This window comes from Lonchura striata, chromosome 4, assembly GCF_050655825.1.
Source record: "Lonchura striata isolate lonStrDom1 chromosome 4, ASM5065582v1, whole genome shotgun sequence".
NCBI lineage: Eukaryota > Metazoa > Chordata > Aves > Passeriformes > Estrildidae > Lonchura > Lonchura striata.
Genome location: NC_140706.1, coordinates 18,893,236 through 18,916,551, shown reverse-complemented (window position 1 = coordinate 18,916,551; position 23,316 = coordinate 18,893,236). Strand labels below are relative to the sequence as shown.

Sequence of the window (23,316 nt, the reverse complement as noted above, 5' to 3'; positions counted from 1 at the left end):
TTTACCTACCTTCAGACGTTTTCCAGCGTTTCCACAGATCCTCAATGGTGATATGCTTGTCTTCTCTGTGCAGATGACTATGTTTATTTGAGGCATCCTTGTATTGCATATCTTCCCTTAGAAACTGAAAAAAAGGGAAAATCATCTTAAATGCCCAAATAACAATTTCTGATGAGAAATTATACAGAAATCAGGTAGAGTCTTTCCCATGTTTTCCAAGCAGCAGAGAAATGATCTGTTTTCCACATCAAAGACTCAGAAGGTAAATTAAACACTCTTACAAGATTTGTTTTTAACAATCATTAAATCCTAGAAAAAACTGACAACGCAGTTGCCACTGTACTGAGTTTAACATTATTAGTATGCCTCAGATTTACAGAGATTACAGAAACATACCACAGTTACACTTTACACTTCTCTATTCTGATGACATTTAAGCAACTTCCCCTCCTTGAAAATGAGGCCATGCAAGATTTGAAAGTGTGCCAGTAATTTTTGGATGAGTAATGCCTGAATCCTGCCATACCAGTTAAATGCAACTGCCTGAGGGATGAGAGTAAGCTGTTTACTAAGTAGTATTAAAGTCTTTTGATTAGACAACAAAAATTTGACATCTATTCATCAAATTAAAAAACAGAAGTCATCTGAGGGCCAATTTTCTGCTTGCTAATCATTCCTCAGTGGTTACACTCCAAGCACAGAAGCATTACATAAAGCTTCTTCATTTTCAGTAATTAATAGGAAGCCTTTTAGCAAACATTATAAAAAGGAAGATCATGCAATCATGACATACAGAGTGGGTGGTGAGGCACTGGCACATGTTGTGCAGAGAATCTGTAAATGCCCCATCTCTGCAAGCATTCAAGGCCAGGTTTGATTGGGCTCTGAGCAATCTGATCAAGTACAAGATGTCCTTGCTTACAACAGGGAGGTTGGAATCAAATGATCTTTAAGGTCTCTTGCAACCCAAACCATTCCATGATTCTATGATACAATCATATGATGGCAGTGTTGTATCAGTATTTCACAAGTTGCTACAAACAGTTCTCCAAATACAAACCCAAGAAAAGCCACAGAACTGTAAAATTCCCTCTATTTTTTTATTTCATAAAGGACTAGAAAAGTCAGAATACTGGTGGGTAAATGACCTCCCGTTAATAGTGGAAATCCTTCATAAGTATCAGCCCCTGAAAGAATTGTATGAACAGTCTCTTTGGGTGAAGACCTTAGGATTAGTATCAGAAAACTAGTATCTGGTACTAACAGTACCAGAAAACCAAGCAAGCTTCCTTTCTTCAGTTCGTGAAGGATAAAGCTGCTCAAACAAAACCAGCTACACATAGTCATGACAGCTAAGTCAAAAAGAACCTTTTATATGGCTGATCATATGTCATCACCACTTCAAGAGATGAGGAAGAAAGCCAAGCTAGTGATGCACTGCAGAAGAACTCAATTCTTAAAACTCAGTCCAGGTAATAATTCAAGTGCAGAGCAACCTGCAAAGACTCCATTTATAACAAAAGCTCCATTTCTATCAGATCTAGAGATTATACCTTTCAGAAACTGCAGGAGACACTGAAAAGTAACCAACTTTAAACAATGATATTAACTCTTAATAAAAAGAAACTGTATCAAATAGCAGAAATATGCAAGCAAAAGCTAACACTTACCAATTCTCCCTAACTAAAATATTTTTACTAGAATGTGAGGGAATCTCAAACTATGAATGGATTCAAGTTTCTTGCCTAACTGATGGACTCGGGACAACATACTAGTTGCCCTTCTTAAACAAACCACCACAGAGCCATACTATCGAAACACTGACTGGATGTAAATCCTCTCATATTTATCTATTACTTCAAAAGTTTTCTGATTGTCAGACATTAGTTTTGTAAAGCCTTTTGATTCCTAGATTAGTTTCATTTAGCCCACAAATCTGCATAAGCATTTTTAACTCCTCTTCCCCATGTGTATAAGAATGACATAAATTGAGATATATAAATATATATATATGCACACATATGCATATACATGAGAAATATATGAGAAACTTATGTAATATATGAGAACTGAAAATAGCAGCCTGTTGGGGCAAAGGCAATTACAGAACTTCTGAAAAACCATGGATCAGCAACAGTAAAAAGGTTTAATAAGCACAGGACTGTATGCTGTAACTGTATGCAAATGTAAAAATATCTGTTGCATATTCCATCACCCAAGTGGGAACTCTGAAAACTTCCCATATTGGCAATGCTACCGTGAAGCTGCCAAATTCTACAACTGTCATGTAATGAAAGATGGATTTTCTTATTTATTCCCACTCCATGTTTATTAAAGGCTAAACTGAAGAGCAGGAACTAAACAATAAGAAAACAAACAAAATAATCCACTAATGTGGATTCCTATCTACTAACGTCCCTAAATCTTTCCAGATTACAGTACAGTCTTACAGATGGAATAGCAGAAAAGAACTGATGTTTTTCCATCTTACCTTTTCCCTCCAGACTGCAAGTATCTGCTGTCAACTGACATCCCCAGAATATCTTTCAGGAAGTTGCAAAAAACATACTAAAAAATACAGCAAAGACATGCATTATATGTCCCTCTCTGTAATGATTCTCTCTTTTCACATGGGGGTTAAGGTAAATGCTAATGCTCACTCTTCAGCTTTCTAGTGACTGGTGATGCACCATCCTTGGAGACTCCATATGTCAGGCATGGACATTTTTTTCAAAACAAGTGCTGTAGGGTGATCAAGTTGCTGAAGAGGGACAGAATATGTTGTATATACAGGCTTGGGCCAATTTTGAGTCTTCTCAGCTAGGACTCGGAACACCTCCGTTTGTACAAAGTTGCTACCTTTACTGATAGTTGTCAGTAAAGGCTGCGAAATACTGAAGGATGATAACTTTTGTTCAGGTACAGGTGCTGTTAACAGTACAACTCAATTGTGAGGAGAAGAGAAGGAAGATGCCAGCTGAGAACTCGCGCCCATCCTACCCCGAGCCGGGCCTGCAGGAGCTCCTGCAGTTCCGCCGCGCCGCCCGCAGAGGGCGCCGCCCGCAGGCCAAGGAAGGCCGAGCGCGCCGGAGCGCGGCCGCGGTAAGGGAGCGCGGCCGCGGTAAGGGAGCGCGGCCGCGGTAAGGGAGCGCGGCCGCGGTAAGGGAGCGCGGCCGCGGTAAGGGAGCGCGGCGCGGACTGACAGCGGCCTGCCGCCAGGAACCAGCACAGCCCCTGCTCGGGGCAGACACGGCACATCCCCGAGAACCTCTTCCAAGTGAAAAGCCCCTCTTCTCCTCCCAGATCCCGAGGAAAAACCACGATGACTCCTCAGAGGTTCTCTGACACCACGAGGTGTCACAACACCAAAGTTACAGCACACGGACCTGGAGAGAGGTCACCGTGTTTCAAAGAGGTATGTAACAACAGCAAACATCTTTCTTTGGTATAAAAGATCTTTATTCCAAAAGTGGCCTAATATGGAAGTGCTTCCTTAAGAAAAAGAACTAGGACCTAAACAAAAACAGAACGACTCTAGTTAAAAAGAGGATTTTTCTGTGCCTTGTCATGGCAGATAATCTCTCTTCTGTTGCCCTGGTCATCAAGTATACACAGAAACGGTTAGAAAAATAACTCTAAATAGGGAGATTAAAAGAATAAGCTCTAAGAAAAACACATTTAAGTATTATCTTAGCCAACATAATAACTCAGAAAGGAGAAGTCTTCTTAAGACTACAAAGCTGAAACCAAGAAAAAGCAGAAGACAAATTACCTAAAAACTCTGTATGAAACAAAAATAATCATTTGTTAAATCAGTTACTTCAAAAACAAATACAGAATTTAAAAAACACCCCACCTAGACTTGAAACTAGAGTTTTGATCCCAGAAGTACCATAACTGACAAAAAAAAAAAAAGAAAGAAAGAACAAAGCAGAAAAAGGGGGAAAAAAATTTCAATGCTGCAAGACACACTTGCAGGACAAACAAGCAATTGCATACTTTTAAGAATGCCACTGGAAAAGTAAAATTAACCACACTGACTAACAGCAGCAGGAACCACTCTCACAATGTTGATATTTTGTTCTGGGTGAAGGCTCAAGTTTATAATTTTCAGTTTCATCAACTTAAAATAGACCCCCCTAACTGACAAGTTTACCTTAAGACAATTAGTATCATCTCCTGGCCAGGTATTACTCTCACCCTTGAGTACCTATTCCTCAAATAGTGTTATTTCCTCCAGGTTTATTCTTTCAAAGGGAAAGGCAGCATAAGTTACAACTTCAGCCTTTTAGTACATTTCCTCACATCTATTTGCTGCAAGATTTGTTGCAGCTATTGCAATGTCACACATACTGACTAAATTATGATGGCTGATGTGCTTTTAAAAGACAATACACTATGATTCAGGTATGACTGCCTACCCTACAGAAATGGCTTCTAAAGATGCTATAAAGAAAAATAACATATTTAATAATATTAAGAATTAATAATAAAACATGACTAGAACAATGTAGGACCCAGCCAGGAAAGTGTTATCAAGTATATCTTAAATAACCTACACATTCTATCCAAAAAAGTTACTGCAGCTCAAAACAAAACTGTAGCCATCTACTGCAAAGTAAACTCTGCAATCTCTGCAAAGCCAAGATAGAATTTCCCAGGGATCACTTCATTGTAGCAGAACTAAATAAAGAGGTGCAGACAGACACACATTAGCTTAATCACATGCAAGGAGGCAAGGCGTGAGGTAGGTCCAGTCCAAACCACGCTGGAACAGATTTCTGTGCAACTGTACCCACGACAACACGTGCTGCCTCTCTGTGGCTTCTCTGCACAGGCACAGCTGTCAACCAGCACCAGCAGTGTTTTCACACAAGACCTGGCTCCTTATCCTGCTCTACAAAAACAAATTGTCTAGACATGTTCAGAGCGGCTTACAAAACTACAGAAGGCTAAAACACACTCTGCCTGGGGACAAATATATTAGCAGTTTAATTTTAAAAACTTTATTCAAAAAAATACCTCTATTAAAAGAGCCACAACAAATTAAGGAATTCAAAGTAACCCAGTAGCTCTGGGGGCAAGGGTTTGCTGCACTGGTTAGAAAGCTCAAAATCCTTGTTTGAAAGTTCAATGTTTGTAAGAGAATGTCTTGCACAGCGAGATGTAAAATGCATTCAGGAGCCATCCCAGTGTCATGAAAATACAGTTATAGGGTCTCCAGTTTCTGAACCACTCCAGCACACATTTTTCCACATGCAGAATTCTGTCTAAACAGCTGACACAAAAATATTAAGTTGTTTACAGAAATACGAACTCCATTTTAAGGACTTTTATTACATAAACTACAATGACAAAACCAAAATACTAAGGGAACTTGAAAGGACATTTAACATTCTGCTGAGAGTATATTTCTAGAGAACAAAATGAAGCCTATCCCTGTCAAACTTAGTACAGCCATAGTGCTATAATAGTATTATCATTCCAGACCATGCTAGCTACTTTTCCTGCTTTAATCACTGTATAGTAGAGAATCATCTTCCCTGGCTTAGGCCAGGAAAGTTAGATTCTATTTGATTTTTGCCTCCAGACAACATTTTTAAGTCAGTCACTTCAGCACATCATCTCTGAGGTTCCAACTTCTTTGACCATCCTGCTAAAAGCTATTCTCTGGTGCTTTCAATGCTGCAGTCTCGTCTCCTTACTGTACTTTTTTTTTTTTTTTTTTTTTTTGAGGGGAAGGGCATGGGGCAGTGTTGGTGGTTTTCTATGGGGTTTTTTCAGTTTGCAGTTTTTATAAGGTGAAAATTCCAGTTACCTCCTTAATAAAACTTGAGCAAAATATGAAGCGATCTACCCAGAGATCCCATGCAAAACTGTACATTTGTGTCTTTGGCTTGGTGAGACATACAGTAAGATACTAACACTTCAAAAACATCTACTTATTCTAACACTGCAGAGAGATTCCTTGAGGAAATTACTTTATGTAGGATCTGCTTAGGGAAGTTCTTTGGAAACAGGAAAAACCTATGTAAATAGTGAACATATGATAAGTCTGCTTTACTGCTTGTGTCTCATCATGAAAACAAAACATGCTCCCATGGTGCAACAGATGCTTCCTGAGGCAGACAGCCTCCCACAACACATGACTAAAACCTCAGTTAGTAATACCACGTTCTCCCTTTCAGTTACCCGTTTACAGCCTACCTCTTGAAACTAGCTTAAACAACCACAATCCTTACACAGAAAGCCTATCGAGTATAAAGTTATTACTTTATATTACATATAAAGTAATAATATCAGCAGCAAGTCTGATAGTAAAATTCATATTAGCTTGCCTTCAGAGTAAGTATAGAGAGCTTTTTTTTCTTCCTTTTTCCTGCTGTACCATAGCAAATAATAAAGAAAATGTAACTACTCCATGCTCAGACTAGAACCCCTCTAACTTTCTTAGAAGACTTCAACAAAATCCCTCATGGTTAGCTGACTATTAAATCCCATGCTAAAAATTTAGATCAGGTTTCCTCACATCAACTTTAGCAAAGTCAAACACAAGTTTCTTTCCAGTCCATACAAAGTACATCCAAAGGTCTCCCAGTATCAGACAGTTTTTGAGGAAATAAGAAATATCTTCATTCAAATTTTCTAATATCCTAGAAAAATTTCTTCTTTACAGAATGGTTTTATGTGGTCTTTCAATTTACAGAGGAAAAACAAGCTACAACCTAAAACAGGGCATGAAAACATTAGGAAAAATAAACTGCATGTAGATGAAATGTCTGGAATCACTGTTGGGAGTTAACTGGATTAGGAAATTAAAATAAATAGTTCAGCATCTTTAGCTCTTTTTACCTTCCTGTCTCAAAATAACTTATTTACAAGAACTTCCTTCCTTGGTGTAAATATACCCTTGCAACACTGTTGTAGTGCTGGTAAAACAGCAGAAAGTTATTCTACCTTGTCACAGTCTTCCTGCCAAGTAAAAAGCTAATGAACATCTAAACCACATACTCAATATGCTGCTCTTCAGGAGTCTTGCAAGTAAAAACCATGCAGCACAAAACAGAAAATCCATTCCCTGCTGTTAAGTAAAACCCCTGTATTTCATGTAAGCTTTACTTCTAATAAAGTGGGTTTTTTAATTATCAGTCCTCCTTCTTAATCAGAATAAGCAGAATTACCTACTGTGACAGAACAAAAAAGAATCTGGTTCTGAAATATAAATAGGACATATTCAGTACATATTCAGACCTACTGGTAATTACATAACTGTGTTGTGTAAATGTAGATCTTTTAAGATAATGGTAAAGATTTAGTAAAAGCACTACAAGAAAAACAGAGGTTAGTAGCTGAACTTGCAATTAAACTGCATTTCTCATTAATTTCAGGTTTGCATTTAATGTCCTAGAAGAAAGTACTCTATGCAAATACATATTCATCACTGATTTGCGTGGAAATTATATGTAAAAAGTGCTACTTTGCAGAATGTGGGTTATTAAATATTTCTTCAATAATTAAAAGTGAACTAGCAGAAACAAGGCTACAATTAAGTCATCTTACTTTATGCACAATGTGTAGTTTGAACATATAGTTTCACCTATCTCTAATTACCCCACTTGAACAACATGCCTCATCAACTATTATAAGTTCAGCCATTTAAACAGGTCTTTAGCATAGTTTCTCTTGCTTTCTCTGAACAGGAAGAAACAAGGTCAGATATAAAGATGGTGCACTGGAAACCAGGGCAAATCTTCTGAATACTAATAAAATATTTCCCATATATATATGTTTCAGTATTTTCTTTCAACTTCCTCAACTTTAGTGTAAAAAAAAATGCAGTATAAGTCAAGAGAAACAATCAAAGCACTGGGAAGTTCCTCAGGAAGCTCACACTCCATCACTAATGTTTCGCTTTGCATACTGAACTGTGCATGCTGCAAACATTCTGCAATAACAAAGGCAAACTATGTGTTACTTTTGAAAAGTCAGGGCAGTCAGGTGAATTCCCTAGTGATTGGGGAAAAGGAAACATCAGTCTTACTGAAAAAGAGAAGAAACAAAGACCTGAGAAAATAGAGACCATTGAGCCTCACACCTCTGTGTTTTGGAAGATCATGGAGCAGATCCTCCTCATGGAAGCAATCTTACAGCACATACGATGAAGTGATCTGAGACAATCCAGCCTGGCTTTACTAAGGGAAAACAGTGTCTGACTGATCTGGTGGCTTTCTATGATGGGGTGCCTCTATGGTTGATAAGGGAAGACCAAACAAATGTCATCTACCTAGACCACTGAAAGACCTTTGACACGGTGGCACATAACATCCTTATCCCCAGACTGGAAAGATACTGATTAGAAGGATGGATGATTTGATGAATAAGGAACTGCCTGAATGGACACAGCTGTCAATCATTCTATGTCCAGCTGGAAGCCAGTGATGAGTGGTGCCCTTCAGGGCTCTCTCTTGGGACAGGGACTCTTTTATACCTTCATCAACAACACAGACAGTGAGATCAAGTGCATCCTCAGCAAGTTTGCAGATGACATGAAGCTGAACAGCACAGATGAACTAGAAAAAGGAAGAGCTGTCATCCAGAGGGATCTGGCCAAACCTAACAAGTGGGCCCATGAGAACATCATGAAGTCCAAGGACAAGGTGTTGCACCTGCACTGGAGCAATGCACACATGATCACAGACTGGGAGAAGTCATTGAGAGCAGCCCTACCAAGAAGGACTTGGGGGTGCTGGTGGATGGAAAGCTGAACATGAGCCAACAGTGTGCACTCACAGGCCAAAAAGCCAGCTGCATCCTGGGCTATACTGAAAGAGGAGTGGCCTGCAGGTTGAGGGAGGTGATTCTGCCCCTCTATTCTGCTCCTGTGAGATCCCACCTGGAATGCTGCCTCCAGCTCCTCAGCACAAGAAAGACACTGACCTGTTGGAACAAGTCCAGCCAACCAAGATGATCAGAGCACTGGAGCACCTACCTTAAGACAGGCTGAGAGAGCTGGGCTGTTCAGCCTGGAGAAGGTTCCAAGATCTTATTGTGACCTTCAGTACATATAGGAGGGGTATAAAATAGAGGGAGAGCAACCTTTTACACAGGCAGATAGTGACAGAACAAGGGAAAATGGTTTTAAACTAAAACAGGAAAGCTTTAGACTACATGTTAGGAACAATTCTTTACTCAGAGGGTAGAGAGGCAGTGGAACAGGCTGCGCAGAGACTTTCTGGGTAACCCAGTCCCTGGAAGAGTTCAGGGTCAGGTTATGGGGCCTGTTGATGCTGTTTGCACATAGGCACACAGAAAAGTAAGTAGCATCACATTAAATTTGACAACAATAATGCATAACTCATTCAGGGAGAAGAATCTTCCCCTAGATATTATAAAAAAGGATGACAAAATAGGGTTAGATTCTTCTCCCATTCATTTACAGTAAGAATGGGTGTCAGAACCACATGACAATATCCTCATTTTTAGAGAGCATCTTCACTCCCCCTTGGTTGTCAAGTGTGTGCTAACAGCCAGAGAGCAAAATAAGCAAGCACAATGAAACTCCATAGACATTTCCATTCCTACCCAGTAATTCTGAGAATCCCAATGGTAAAGTTGAGTAAATGCAACGGCAAGTCCTTTGCCAGGACCATTGGGAGCCTACCTAGCAATGGTAGGCTCCCAATGCTCATTCAAGCATTGTCACAAAAAACTTCCTTAGGTTGTAGGACTTAATTTACCATTAGTAAGCACATTGTTTTTAATGCTTGTCTGTAAAATGCAAACCAAACCAAAAATATTTCTTCCAGACTGCTCTCTGTAACAGGTATTGTTTTACACCATGAAGTGCCTGCAACAGATCTAAGATAAATACAATAGCCCAGTTATGCCTTAGCCAAGAAAATTTTGAGTGAAGAAACCATAACATTAAGCAATGGATCACATCACTGTCATACTGCAAGCTAAACCTTTCACCTTTACCCACCTCTTACACCAATCACAAAAGTAGCAACTTCTATACATAGTCACACAAAACTTTCCTTTAGGCTAGAACAATGGACAGTAAAATCCTATTTCAGACAAATACAGAAATTAGACTTTCCTTCCATATTCATCTGAGGAAAGGGCTGAATTAAGAAGAACAGCAACAACTACTCAAGTGCTGAAAGATTAAGAGCAGCTATACAAAACAAAAAGATAAAAAATACTTCATGTATGCATAACTCAAGTTTCTTTTACTCCTACCTCATCACTTTCATCTACTTCGATACCACCATCTTTGTCATCATCCATTTGCTTATGGATCATGCGGAGAGCTTCTAGGCTGAACCGGTCCTCCTCAGTAAAGCACGGTGGGCTGAGTGAACTGCAGGGATCTAAAGTGAGGAGGACAAAAACAATCAAATCAACACAACAGAAATGCTCCCAAGCAAAAGGGTTTAAATTCCTGTATTGTGTACATGTATTTCATTGCATGTAATCACCAGGTCATAGATATCAAATTTAACCATAAAAGAGTAATTGTACAAAAAAAAGTGAAAGGCTTGTGTGTGCAAAGCAACTTTTTTATTCAGGAAGGAGCCACAAAAAATAGGCTGAAATAGTTTTGGCTTCCATTTATTTCTTTCATCCCACTAACTTAATATTTCCATTTTTTCTTTTATCATCCACATTTAGTTTATGTCAGTGCAGGGGCAAGTAAAGCCACCTCATTTCCCAGTCTCCTTTCTGAAAGTCTGAACAAAACAAAGAACAGTAGAGGTAAATAAAAGGAATTCTCATATCATACAATCATAGTTTCATAAACAGATAATAAAGGGATAGCAATCACATTGCAGAACAAATTCCAAATAGGTGGTACTACTGAACACAAAATACTAAAGAACTGCAAGAGCAGAAAGCTCACTGCAAAGAAAATTCAGCTGATAGTAGTACACGATGTATTAGTCCTGTGCACTCTGATCACAAACTGCAGTCACTGTAGAGCAGGATTCCAAGTCAAAAAATAGAACACTTTCATTTGCATTCATTACTGAAGGCTCATGATTTGCACATATCTGATGGCTCAGCTGGCACCATATCAAATTGCTAAATCTGTGTTCTTTCCCTTCTAGAAAGTACATGCCAAATGCACCAAAATTCTACCATGCATGATGATCGACCATCACCACAGTGGCCTTACGCAGACCTTGGCATTAACTAATAGCAACTATTACATTAATTCTGATGTACCAAGCACCAGCAAAGAACAGAAAGTGGAAGAAGGATACATAAATTGTTTATTCAAAGTTGAATTTTAATAAGGTAGCAAATTCCCACTGTAGTAGCCATTATAAAACTGCACTGACTAGTTCAATAAACTGCTAAAACTTAAATTGTATCAATGCAAGTAAAAATTGAGGGAGCATATGAGCAATTTTTGCTTCTTCGAATCTATCAAATAGTTAAACTTTCACGTTGCTACAAAATGTATTAAAAGGCTCACATAAGTAAAGGAAGCACTTCTAGATAAAGAGAGGAATCAAATGTTTTCAGGGAAAACAATTCTTTAGTTTACAGTTTCATACCAGCTGGATTAGCATGATTCTGCTTTTCTGTCTAATACAAGTTTTAAAATAATTAAAAATCAAAATAAAGGCATGCACGAGGTTACAAAGCAGGAAGTGCAAAGATAACCATGACATAGCTGGAATCTCAGACATGTAATTAACAGGACTGGTTTCCACAGCTAGGCACGAGTCAATGCATTCCTACTTCATATTTCAGTTTTATTATACAGGAGTTTAATGGAATTCTATTATCTGTGCCTATGCATCAATTAAAAAAAAAAAAAGAAAGCAGAAAAAAACCAAACACTTCACTTACACTGTCCAAGAACTGAGAGGTGTTGCTTTTAGAGCTACTTTATGCAATACAAAGTCAGAGTTCTATATTTATTTGTTACTAAATTATTAACTATTAATGAATATTTAATTAATAAAATACATTATATTATTATTAATAATAAAAATTACTAAATATTAAACCAGACCAATGACAGACAATATAATTTTCAGCTTTTGAATGCAACTGTTATTTTAGAAAGGTAAAGGGGTTAATTTTTTTTAATTTTTTTTTTTTGTTCATGTTTGGTTTATTGCAAGAAGTTTAATCTGCACAATACTCAGCCTTTAGATTTTTTGCCTTGCAATGAAAAAATTACTATCACTTGAGGGGTTAAAGGACCTATCCCTGTACTTACAGGGTGTTCCGTGCAGAAAGGTTTCCCTTGCAATGACAATTAATCACCTCAAAGTTCTAATAATTAAATTCTAATGGCTATGAACAAAAAAATATCATATTATTAAAATACAATCATATCAGAAGAATAATCTCTGTATTACAAGTTATGATCTATACTGTATCTTAAATAAGAAGAAAGTATAGTTGTCAAACATAAACAAACCCAACTTGCATAATCTGTACTTAATTCTAGTCTAACATGGAATCAAATTTCAGATACATGTCTTCAGAGTTTGCAGGCACCCATTCAAATGTTTTTTTCATTTTGTTCAGATGAAAGCCCAGTTTTTCAAATCAAAAAGGTTTTCTCAGTGTACATTTTCTCAACAACCCAGGCTGATCGGTCCCTTAATCGGAGTACTTCTCTTAAATATGCCTTTTTAGGATATTTAAGCATGAAGGCATTTTAAAGGCCTTTTCTTGAGAGAAGTAAACAGGCTGCTTGTGCTTCAAATGTCCCATGTGCTGGCTCCAAGAACACTTGATCTCTCTCTTAAGAGCCGACTGAGTGCCAATTGCTCTTTTGGGACTGAGAAACAGAGTAGGACCACACGTCAACTCCAATAAAAATTAACCCACTCTAAAAAGAATCCAGATTTATTTTCAATCTAATTCTCATCTCATAAAATTAAACATTTAGATTCATAGATTGACAACACTGGTCACCTCCTTCCTCAGAGAACAACCTCAGAACAAACTACAAAGCCACAACCTAAAGAATAAGTGAAAAGCATTTCACAAGCATACCTATGGAACCCTACCAAATCCAAAAAAACAGCTGATGGATATTTAATCATCTTCAGTTCTGCAGAATATTCTATCATGCAGTAGTTTGCCTCAATTGCACAGCAAAAACAATTCAAATTAATACTAGATGGAGTATGGTTAATTACCTGGATGTCTGGGAGGTTTTTAAGACAAAAGCCAAGAGAAGACTCAATAGCCCTAAACCCCCACAACAAATTATAAGCCTAGCTGATAATTTTTCACTTTGAATCGACACTATTGAAGATATTCTGGGATTCCAAACGTGCTCTTGAAATTTAAGGACAAGCCTGATTTAATGTCTAGTCTGATTTCTCCATCCTAGTCTGGTGTGCTGTCATAAATACACTTAGTCCAAAATCTTCACCACAGGAAAGAACAGAGATGATAAATTCACTCAGGGAGTGAACCAACAGTGTAGAATTTGAGCTTTCCTTTAATGAAAAGCACAGAAGAATTAGCAAAGGAAAGAAAAGAGACAAAGTGGGCAAGAGGCATAAAAGCACAGCAGATACCACTCCAGGCACAAGTTATTTTATACCTCAGTTTTTCATGTTGCTCAGAAGCAAAGAAGTTTCAGAAATACTGGTCATAGTAAGGAAGGAATTTTTTCCTGAACTATTAAATGTCAGACTCGTGGCTCAAAAAACTTGGCAGAGGATTTTGAAATAAACCTTCCTCCTGCTTTGAGGCAGTAAGTGCCTCCTAGTTCTAAGGCAAGGGGAGAAGTCCTCACCAGTCCAGGAGGACTCCCATAGGAGAGTTTGATAATGAACCAAGCACAGTTATCCAACCCAAGATAAAGAAAACTTTATAGGTAAAGGGAAAATAACACTTCACACCCTTTCACCCCACCCCTCCTTCCCCTGCACTTTAATCTTCAGTGAGACTAAAATAAAGTGAGACTACAAAAAGAATTCCACTTGGAAATTCCCCTCAACTTTAGATTCACAGCTCTTTATTCCATTTCCTAAAGACAACAGGCTAAACGTAAAATGCGACACTGTCAATACAAGCCAGTAAGGAGAATTAATTACCTCCTTATCTTCAAGTACTCATCTCAGCAAAGCTCCTGAAATTTATTTAGGGCTACACCATCAGAAGAGGTTCCAAAGCAAAAAGGTATATGCACCTCACAGCCTTTCATCCACCATTTGCTTCTCCCTAAACAGCTGCAAATGTTACAGACTTCAGAATAAAGGACTGACAGACCAACAAACAGGGAATAAGCCTGCAGTTCTCTCACACATCTTTTGCATACAGACACTGGAGCACAATAGGTATGGCTGCACCAAACCTGACAAAATTACTTCAACCAGGTGTTCACAGTTCCAGTCTGGAGCTTTTCAATGTCTGAAAGAACCTTTTCAAGAATACAAGGACACCCAGAGGCTTCATGATTTTTCACAGGTACTTGGAATCAGTTAGACACTTTCAAATCTAAATTTTAAATGCCTTTAAATCTTCCCATTAGTTCACTGATAGCAACATAGCAGTTGGGAGTTATTTCAAGAGACTGACTACCACACATCATTTTTGTTCTGTGAGGATGTTCAGCATTCACCAAGAAAGAAAAGCATGCATTTTATAATAACATATGGCAGTCCGACGGAAGCCCGCAGGGTTTCCATGCCCGTCTTTGATGAATTCAGAAGTGCACCATGTTGTGCTAGGTTTATGATTCCTCATTCTTAAAAAGCCATATGGGATAAAGGGAAGCCTCACAGAAAAGGCAAGCACTATAAAGCATCAGCTTCCTAAGTACACACTCTCATCTTAAAATAACATGCTTCAGTAGGCCACGATGACAGATGTGAATTTCTTTGCATTTTCCAGACACAAAGCAGGCGTCCACAATGTGTCCAACCCCCTACCAAATGAATATTCACCTAACTGGGATTCCTATTTCCTTACATTTCTGTTTTACATGTATGTTAATGTATTGCAGTTCCTTAAGCAATTTAGTGACATCTTTCAAGGCAAAATACCTTTATGAGAACAACGATTTTTGAAGCTCTGAGTACAAATTGGAGTGTGAGATATAATTAGAGAAAATACTGAAAAACAAGTGTTTTCAAGAATTTTACCTGATGTTCAAAATAAATTTCTTCACAGTAAAGGCAAACATGTTTTTATGGAAAATCCTTACATAATACATCCTGTCACTAAAATCTTCAAATGCTTCAGACAGCCTCAGAGTGAGCTTCTTTTAATCTTTCAATTAAATGCTCCCAAAGCAAATCACTCCTACTCTTAATAATTAAACTCCTCCTCATGGCAAGTAGGCTGAGCTGCATCTGGCAGTTAACTTGACAAAGTAATTTGTGACATTATTTTTCAATCTAATTATTTAAATAAAAGTTCATCATTGCAGCACATCTTTCCACTAAAAACATTAAAAAAAAAAAAAAACAAACAGATAAAATTTTGACAAAAAAAGTGTAGAATACCTTATCTTCTAACCACAACAGTGATGTTACTTAAATGATCTTCCTGAGGAGGAAAATACAATACTAATGACAGAAGGGCATGGGGAAGGGGGTGCAACAGGAAAGGAAATCTGGAACATTGCTGTCCCCAAAGATTTTGAAAATGTCTCATATTAGGCTTTTCCCATCCTCTGTAGGAGAAATTCAAATGACTTCTATAAACTCATGCAATAACAGTAATTAAATTCATAGATTAAATTCCTGACTGCTACATCTGGTATCTGGAGCACTTGTTTCTGAACACACGTGTAATGTTCAGTGACCGGTAACACTGCAGTTTAACAGGGGGGAAAAAAAAAAAAATCAACAAAAGCCCCAAACTATTTACAGATAAGCTGCAAGAAAACTGCCATGATTCTTTTAAAATCTACTGAACACCTTCAGTTAAAAAATGACATTTCAAATAGCCTAAAATAAATCATTACAGCTTCAATATGTAACAAGTGATTTTCACATAAGAGATTCAAATCTGATTTTGTCACTATTGAAAAGTGTCCACTTATTCCACTATTTCAGTATCTTTTCATATATACAGTTCAATTAGATTCTTTCCCCCGCATAGAAACTTGATGAGGCAAGCAAGGCTTTGATTTTTTTTTCTTAAATCATCACTAGCTCATCTCTGCTTCTCCACGCCCACAAAAAAGCTGTCTAATTCTGATCTTCATTCTCTACACACTAGGAAAAAAAATATCAGTGAGATCAGTTTATTTAAAGTAGGAATTCAGTCAAATAATATTATTACCAAAATCAAGTGTTAAGGCAAGTTTATTCAAGCTTTTCTAATCTTTCCAAGGCAAAAGCTTTAAAAGAAGCAGCAGGCACTTAATTTTCTGATCACTCATTAAGGCATGAAAACATCACATACTATCTCAAAAAATATTTAAGAACTTTGTACCCAGATAAACAGTAACTCAAAGGAAAATATATGACAGGAATTCCCTAGAGAATAAGATTTGATGGCAATTTCATTTTGCTTTAAGATGACTACATTAAAAGCAACTATTCCAAATCAGCAATGCTTGTTTAAAAAGAAGTTGCAAAAAGGGGGTTGAATATGCTAATCATGCATATTGATCATTCTGTCAAAATTAAAATACCAGTATAGATACTTCATTTAGACTGATAGGAAATTAATTATTAAAATTACAATACCACTCTGTCTGACTAAATAAAAATCAAGAAGATGAGTTCATGGCTTTTCAATCTTCTTCCCACACCCTCCCTGAGCAATTACACAGTTTGAAGGGAAGAGGAAGTTCGACAATTATTGTATACAATGGTCAAAGTAGACTGATTTAGAAGAGAAACTCCTGCCAACCCTAACAAAGCAGGATGAGAGGAAACTGGGAGATGCATCTTACGCAAGCCCCTAAAATCCTGTTTTTGACTTCTTCTAACCTCACATGTACTTCTATGTTACCCACTATACAAACCTACAAACACATATGGACAGATATTCAGAGTAAAAAATAATGCTAAATGTCTGATACTTGCTCTCAGCAACAGAAAAGTTTCTTTCATTTTATTTATATTTATTAGTAAAAGACCAAGAAGGGAAATACTTTAAATAGTTTAATTTTTCATGATTTTGTACTTAAGACAACTTAATGCATCTTCAGAAATGTACTCTGCACATTATAGTGATTATCAACACTATAAAATTATAATAGTTCCAAGAAAGAAAGAAGTACAGACTTTTAAATATGACCCAAATTCACCTGGAATAAACACATCCTTCACTCAAACAAAATTTAAAAGAAAAGTCTTATTTTCCTTATGTGTTTGGAAGAAACATGTTTAGAAGAAAAGTATTTAGTGAATTTTGAGTTCATTTGTCAATAGAACATGCATTAATCTGATGAAAAAAGTTACAAATTTGTATTCATATATACTTGGTGACAAGGCATAACACACATCTAAACACATATATCAACACACTTCTAAGTTTTTGTGTATTTTAGGTCTGATTGGTTCTTTACTGCTCTTCTGATAACTTTCTCCCTTTTCTAACAGCAGGGAGCTGGGAAAGATGCAGTATATCCCTGATTATATACTTTAATCTGCCCAAGAATTTGTCAGTTCTTAAGATGGAGCAGCAGCATAGCATTTAAGCCACTTCCTTAATTTGGTCAGGAAATTAGAAAAGTGATATACACAGGTGACCTTCAAATGTCTGATAACATGCCCATGTGACTTCAAAAGCAAACATGCTGGTAACCATTTTCTTACTAAAACCTCATTTTCTTGCTCAGAACTCTATCCTTATTAACACATTAACCTGGAAGCCTGATCTCCAGATGCCTGGTGAAAGCCTATAATCAATATTGAGTGTATTAATTTCTATTCAAGTATGGCTCAAGAGCTAGAAGGAGCATGAACCACTACATTCCATTTTGGAAGACAGTGTCTGCAAAATATAGCAACCATGATAACTGGCTGATATTAAAAATTCACATATTTTTCCATACTGAAAAGATAGTTCACAACTTCCAATACTGAAAAAGGGGAAGGTAGGGAAGTACTGGAGAAAAGGATTCTACCTTATTTTTCTTTTTAAATTTAATAAAAGGCATAGAAAGTTTTACAGATATGGATTTAAAATATAAAAATCATCTGATACTTTTAGACAAACTAACTGAAATTTTCTAAAATTAGAGGACTTTGTTAAAGTCAAATTATTTGACTTTAGTCAAAATCAATATTTTCATATAGAATTATATATACATGTATACATCTTTAAACTTAAACTTTTATTGACTTAAACACGTCAGTGTTTCCTCTGATATATTTGTTTTCACATGTGATTCATAATCATATCCCATATCCATGAATCAGGCATGTAAGCATGACATTGCTGGCATTACTGAATTACTTCACTCTTCTACACCATTTGATCTAGTACGCATATTATTAACTGTTCCAACCAAGGAATCAAATTTAATCCTCTGTGAGCACCATCTGTAGCATCATCAGTTCCCTCACAGTTCCTGTAACAACATGTTGTCAAGATGTATTTATACTTTAAGAGATCATATCAGAATTATAGAACTGAAACCTATATTGAAAAGATGTAACATAGTACTTACAATAAAGGAAGATTAAAATAAAGCACCTGGGAACTTTTTTTTAATATACAATCTGTTAGAATTCTAGCATTTGAGTATTAAACTTGCCAGCCTATGTTTATACTTTCAGAAATACAAAGGCACTGAATGCATAGATTCACTTTATTTAATAACACTGTAATGACACACTTCCTTTTAGCACCATTCAACACACCAGTAATTTTAAGTATGCACAAATATAATTTTCTTTAAATAGTCCTATTAGCTTTTGTGAAAATTTAGTAGTACAGATTGTTGGCTAGTTAAGGACTATCCTACTTCCAGAAGCTTACGTGAACTGCTCTGCTGTTAGCACTCCAACTCCAGATTGCATAACTGGCAGTTTTGCTCCTACTAATATGCTGCTAAATATTTTTCTCATGATGAATTTCACCAAGTGATAAACCAGGCTGACAAATCTACTTATGGTGTCTCAGCTCACCTTAACTTATTTGATGGAAATTAGATTTAAAGATCCTTTTTAAAGATGCAATCTTATAAAGAAGAAAAAAAAAATTAAATAGTCATGCATCTTGGGAGATACCATATCATCATTATGCTCCTGTTCAAACTTAGCACATATAGTAAAATGTACAATTACCAGAATGTTAGAATAAACCAGAGCTGCACATATCGTAGATACAGCTTGGCTGATACCATTCTGGCAAATGTATTTCTGGGCCAAAAAAACAGTAGCAAATAGTGTACTTTTCCAGTATGTATTTCATAGCTGTTAAAGTGGTGAATAAAATAGAAGGCAGTTCTTACACAATGATTACACACTGAGCATATACTCTGTGCATAAAGTCATGCAATGGAATCACTCAGAGAAAAGAGGAAATTCAATAATTAAACAAGAACTCCAAAACCTAGAGTAAGTTGTATCATGTTAGATTTATCTCAGACTGATTGTTCAACAAAAAAGTCCATGCTACAAACACATGGCTCTTGCTGTCAAAATGAGTTTAGATATAATTTGCATAGAAGTTTAAAGTAATACTATTCCATTTCTAGTCATTGCATACAGAAGAAAACAATAAGGGAAACTCTACATTTGCGTGAACAACACACCTTGTACAAACGCTACTCATACAGCTTCAAACACTGTCAGCTGCTCCCCAACAGCATGAGCATTTTGGGATGCAAGGAAGAGGCAAGTCAGTAATTCCACATATGCTCTAAAGCAGAATAAGCCAAATACTAATGCTAAAAGGATTTCTAATTTTCTATGCTCCTGCTGTTCACTTCTGTCCCTGTACCATCTCCTTCCTGGTACCAACACCAGCACATTTGTACAATCCTGCTGCAGGAAGGATCAGGAAACTTATTCTGTCTGAATTTGATGTCTCTGCACCTGCACAAACACTTTTGACAGCAAAGGTGCAGGGGAGGAGGAAACCCAGGCAGAAGCAGAGAGATGCCCTGTACAGCCCTGGCACTGCCACGCCCCACGCTCCCACTGAATCCCGCCAGCAGCGGGCAGGGACCGACCCACTGAAAACATGGAAGGGAACCACAGCTACGCTGCTGGAGTGGAAAACTCCACCTCATTGTTCAGATCCTGGCTCTCACTACTAGGAGGTGCAGGACAAGGATGTGTCCTAGACAACTTGCTGCAATTAACAACTATTAAGTGCTTTTCCAAGTTTTTTTTGAGTGGATTTTGTAGCCTTACAAAACCTAAAACAGACTTTTGCAACACTACAGCAGGAGATGAAGTAATAGCAAACTCAAAAAAAAACATCTCTGCAACATCTCCCAGAAGTTTTAAACACCACTGCCAGTAAGCCAACAATCTGTCCTTTCTCCAAGGCCCTCCCCATGAGCCTGGAGAAGTCAAATCTCCAGGCACAGCCTGCTCTGGCAGCAGCCAGTCCACATCACAAACAGCAGGCCTTGACAGACACCTCATCTCCACACACACACACCAGCAAGCTCCAGGTGCCTCCTAGGTGCACGTCTGCCCCAAACACTGCTCTAGTTCATGTTGTGCCTTCATTTAAGCTCCAGCTTTTTTGACCCTTTTCCAAAATCTTGGCGGCAGAACATGCATTAAGAACTAAAAACACAAGGCTATAAAAAAAAGCAGCATTAACAGAATCTGTCCCAAAGCTGACAAACTATGACACTTGGCTACACAAAGCCAAATGAGTTTGTGTTTGGGACTGTTTTGCTCTTTAGGGGCTTTTTAAAATTTTTATTATTGGCAGACAGGACAGCAGCTTTCTGAAGAGAAGAAACAGACAGACATACTTAAGGAAAGCTCAAAGGAAAAAGCAGGAAAGTATAAAGATCTTTTATCATTTAAGACTGTGACAATTGAAGTTATAGCCAATTGCAAAAGAACATTCATATACAATCCTTAAAGGTAACCAACGACATTAGGTGATATATAATCTACTCTTCAGTCCTCATTTAAAACCCACTGTATGTCCCTGACACACACTGGGAAAAGTCAAGAAGAAATGAAGGGCAGTGTGCTTTTCCCAGATGATGACACCTTTTCTTCTGAGATTTATTACACATACTTTATGACATTTATACATATTTATTTAAACCCTAAATTTTAATGTATAGTTTTGTCACGTAAGAATTCAAACACTAACAGTGATTTGTGTCTAATATATTTGAAAATATTAATGCATGAATAATCATATTCTAGGGGGTTTTTTTAACTCTCCTGGACACATACTGCAAACGGAGCTGTATCTCTTGCAGTGCATTACCGAAGGTGCTATTTGCTCTCCCCACCAGACAGCAGTAGGAAAACAGGCACTGAGTCAAACTGCAACAGACAAGTGTTTCCACTACATTACCTCCTCTTAATGTATCAAGTAGCAACACATACAGGCAATCCATCATTTTCAATATCAAAAAGGAAGCAACTTCCTAAAGTTAAAAAAGGCATTTGCCCTTCATTAAACATAAACAAAAATAAACCAGAACCATCAAAGATTAACTCTACTTCAACACATTCAATTAGACTCCATTTTCAAAAACCACGGGAAGTTAATTTCACAAGAAATGTGATCCTGCTTCCCACAGAAATACACTACAAATAGAACATATAGAAAAAAACCAATTTCAATAAATCAGAATTGTTTTCAATTATGTTAGCATTTCTGTCTTGTTTTGTGAGGTGTCCTGTTGCTGGGCTATAGCTTTCATAGGCAATAAAATACATCTGAAGTTGTTCATTCACGTCTCTGAGAAATATGTTTGGTATTCTGCCTTGTAATTTCACTTTGATTTATTCCACTATAAGAAACATACATATTCCAGGCTTTATCTCCAAGGTCTGTTCTCATGCCCTAAATGCAATACCCTAAAAGCTGTCATCCAAATAAACAACTATTCCATGTAAGTCACATCTAACAACCAGCACAAATGTTTTAGTATTTTCTATACCAACACAGTGTTGTCGGCTGTAAATCTTTGCTTTAAATCTTTTTCTGTCTGTAACAATTTTAAAGCACATTTTAGCCAAGTCATATGCTGAGGGCAGGCAGTGTTTTTCTATTCTGTATTTCTGGAAAATACTGAGTACAATCAACATACACCTGATACCAGAAAATGGGGAGCATATTTATGCCTTACTGCTCATAACAAAATGCTATATTCTCTATTTGCTCTGCTAAACAACAAAGGAAATAGTTTTCTCCCTTCATTAATTTAATTTCTTTACTAAAATTTTAATTAACACATATAAGGTAACACTTGGAGAAGTTTCCAGTTACTATGAAAACAGAGAAACATAAAAAATCCTCTGCTGACATTTAATACATTTGCTGAAGTTCTCTTCATGCAAGTGAAATTTTACTACCAATGTCAAACCAAAGCCAAATAACACTGCCTCTAAAACATTTTTAAACTTACTCAGTTAATACTATAAAAAAAAAAATCAAGATTTTTCAAACCAGGAGAATATGCTCAGAAAAATTTCACTCCTATTCAAGAATTTTCTCTAGAGAAAACATGCTGGAGACAAAAGAACAGCAGTATTTGCCTAAGTGACAAAAATGAGCCTATCATGAAAAGAGAACACAACTTTGAAAACCACAGCTTTAATAGTTTACTTCGAAGAGATATCATTGTAAATTAAGATCTTTGTACACTCACCATATTGTAACCAGATGCAGGTTTTCTCACTTCCTTTACCTATGACAACATTACATACAGCCTACACCAGACTATGCTACTGACCCACTTTCCTACTAGCTTAATAATCATCAAGTAAGTTCTCAATTCATCCTTTCTTTCTTCTTTAAAATTTAAATTTGGTATTCTTAAGATTTGTTTAAAGGAGAAGGTGTCAAGCCATTAAAGGAAAGTCTTCCATCCAGGCATGTCAGAAATTAATTTTGAAATCTTTCTTTTAAGCAAGTCTCAAAACGTACTTGTCTTCAGCATTTGGGAGCTGGCCAAAGTTATATATTCTTGCAATAGTGACATTCCTACCCAAAGCACAAGTTTGACATTTAGTGGTCCCTTCTCAATCAGCATCTATCACCACTTTGCAAAGGAAGATCCCACAATAACAACTGTGGCATCATCATTTCCTCCCCTACCCCCTGATGCTGAGGACTCCAAATCACAAATACAAATAAAAATGTCATCCTTATTTATGAAATCTTGTATCCTCACCCTATTTCCTAGAATGCTCCTAGGAAGCACTC

General features: G+C 37.1%; 1 protein-coding gene across 2 annotated transcripts in view; it reads right to left on the bottom strand.

The window, feature by feature from the left end:
* Window positions 1-23,316, bottom strand: part of STIM2 (stromal interaction molecule 2) — a 67,257-nt gene that overhangs the window by 21,032 nt on the left and 22,909 nt on the right. For both annotated transcript variants that reach the window (XM_085577755.1, XM_021554407.4), the window contains exons 2-3: window positions 10,243-10,373; window positions 10-124 (exon numbers count right to left, since the gene is read on the bottom strand). In XM_085577755.1, coding sequence (XP_085433881.1) covers window positions 10-124; window positions 10,243-10,373 — 246 coding nt within the window. The remainder of the gene's footprint in view (window positions 1-9; window positions 125-10,242; window positions 10,374-23,316) is intronic.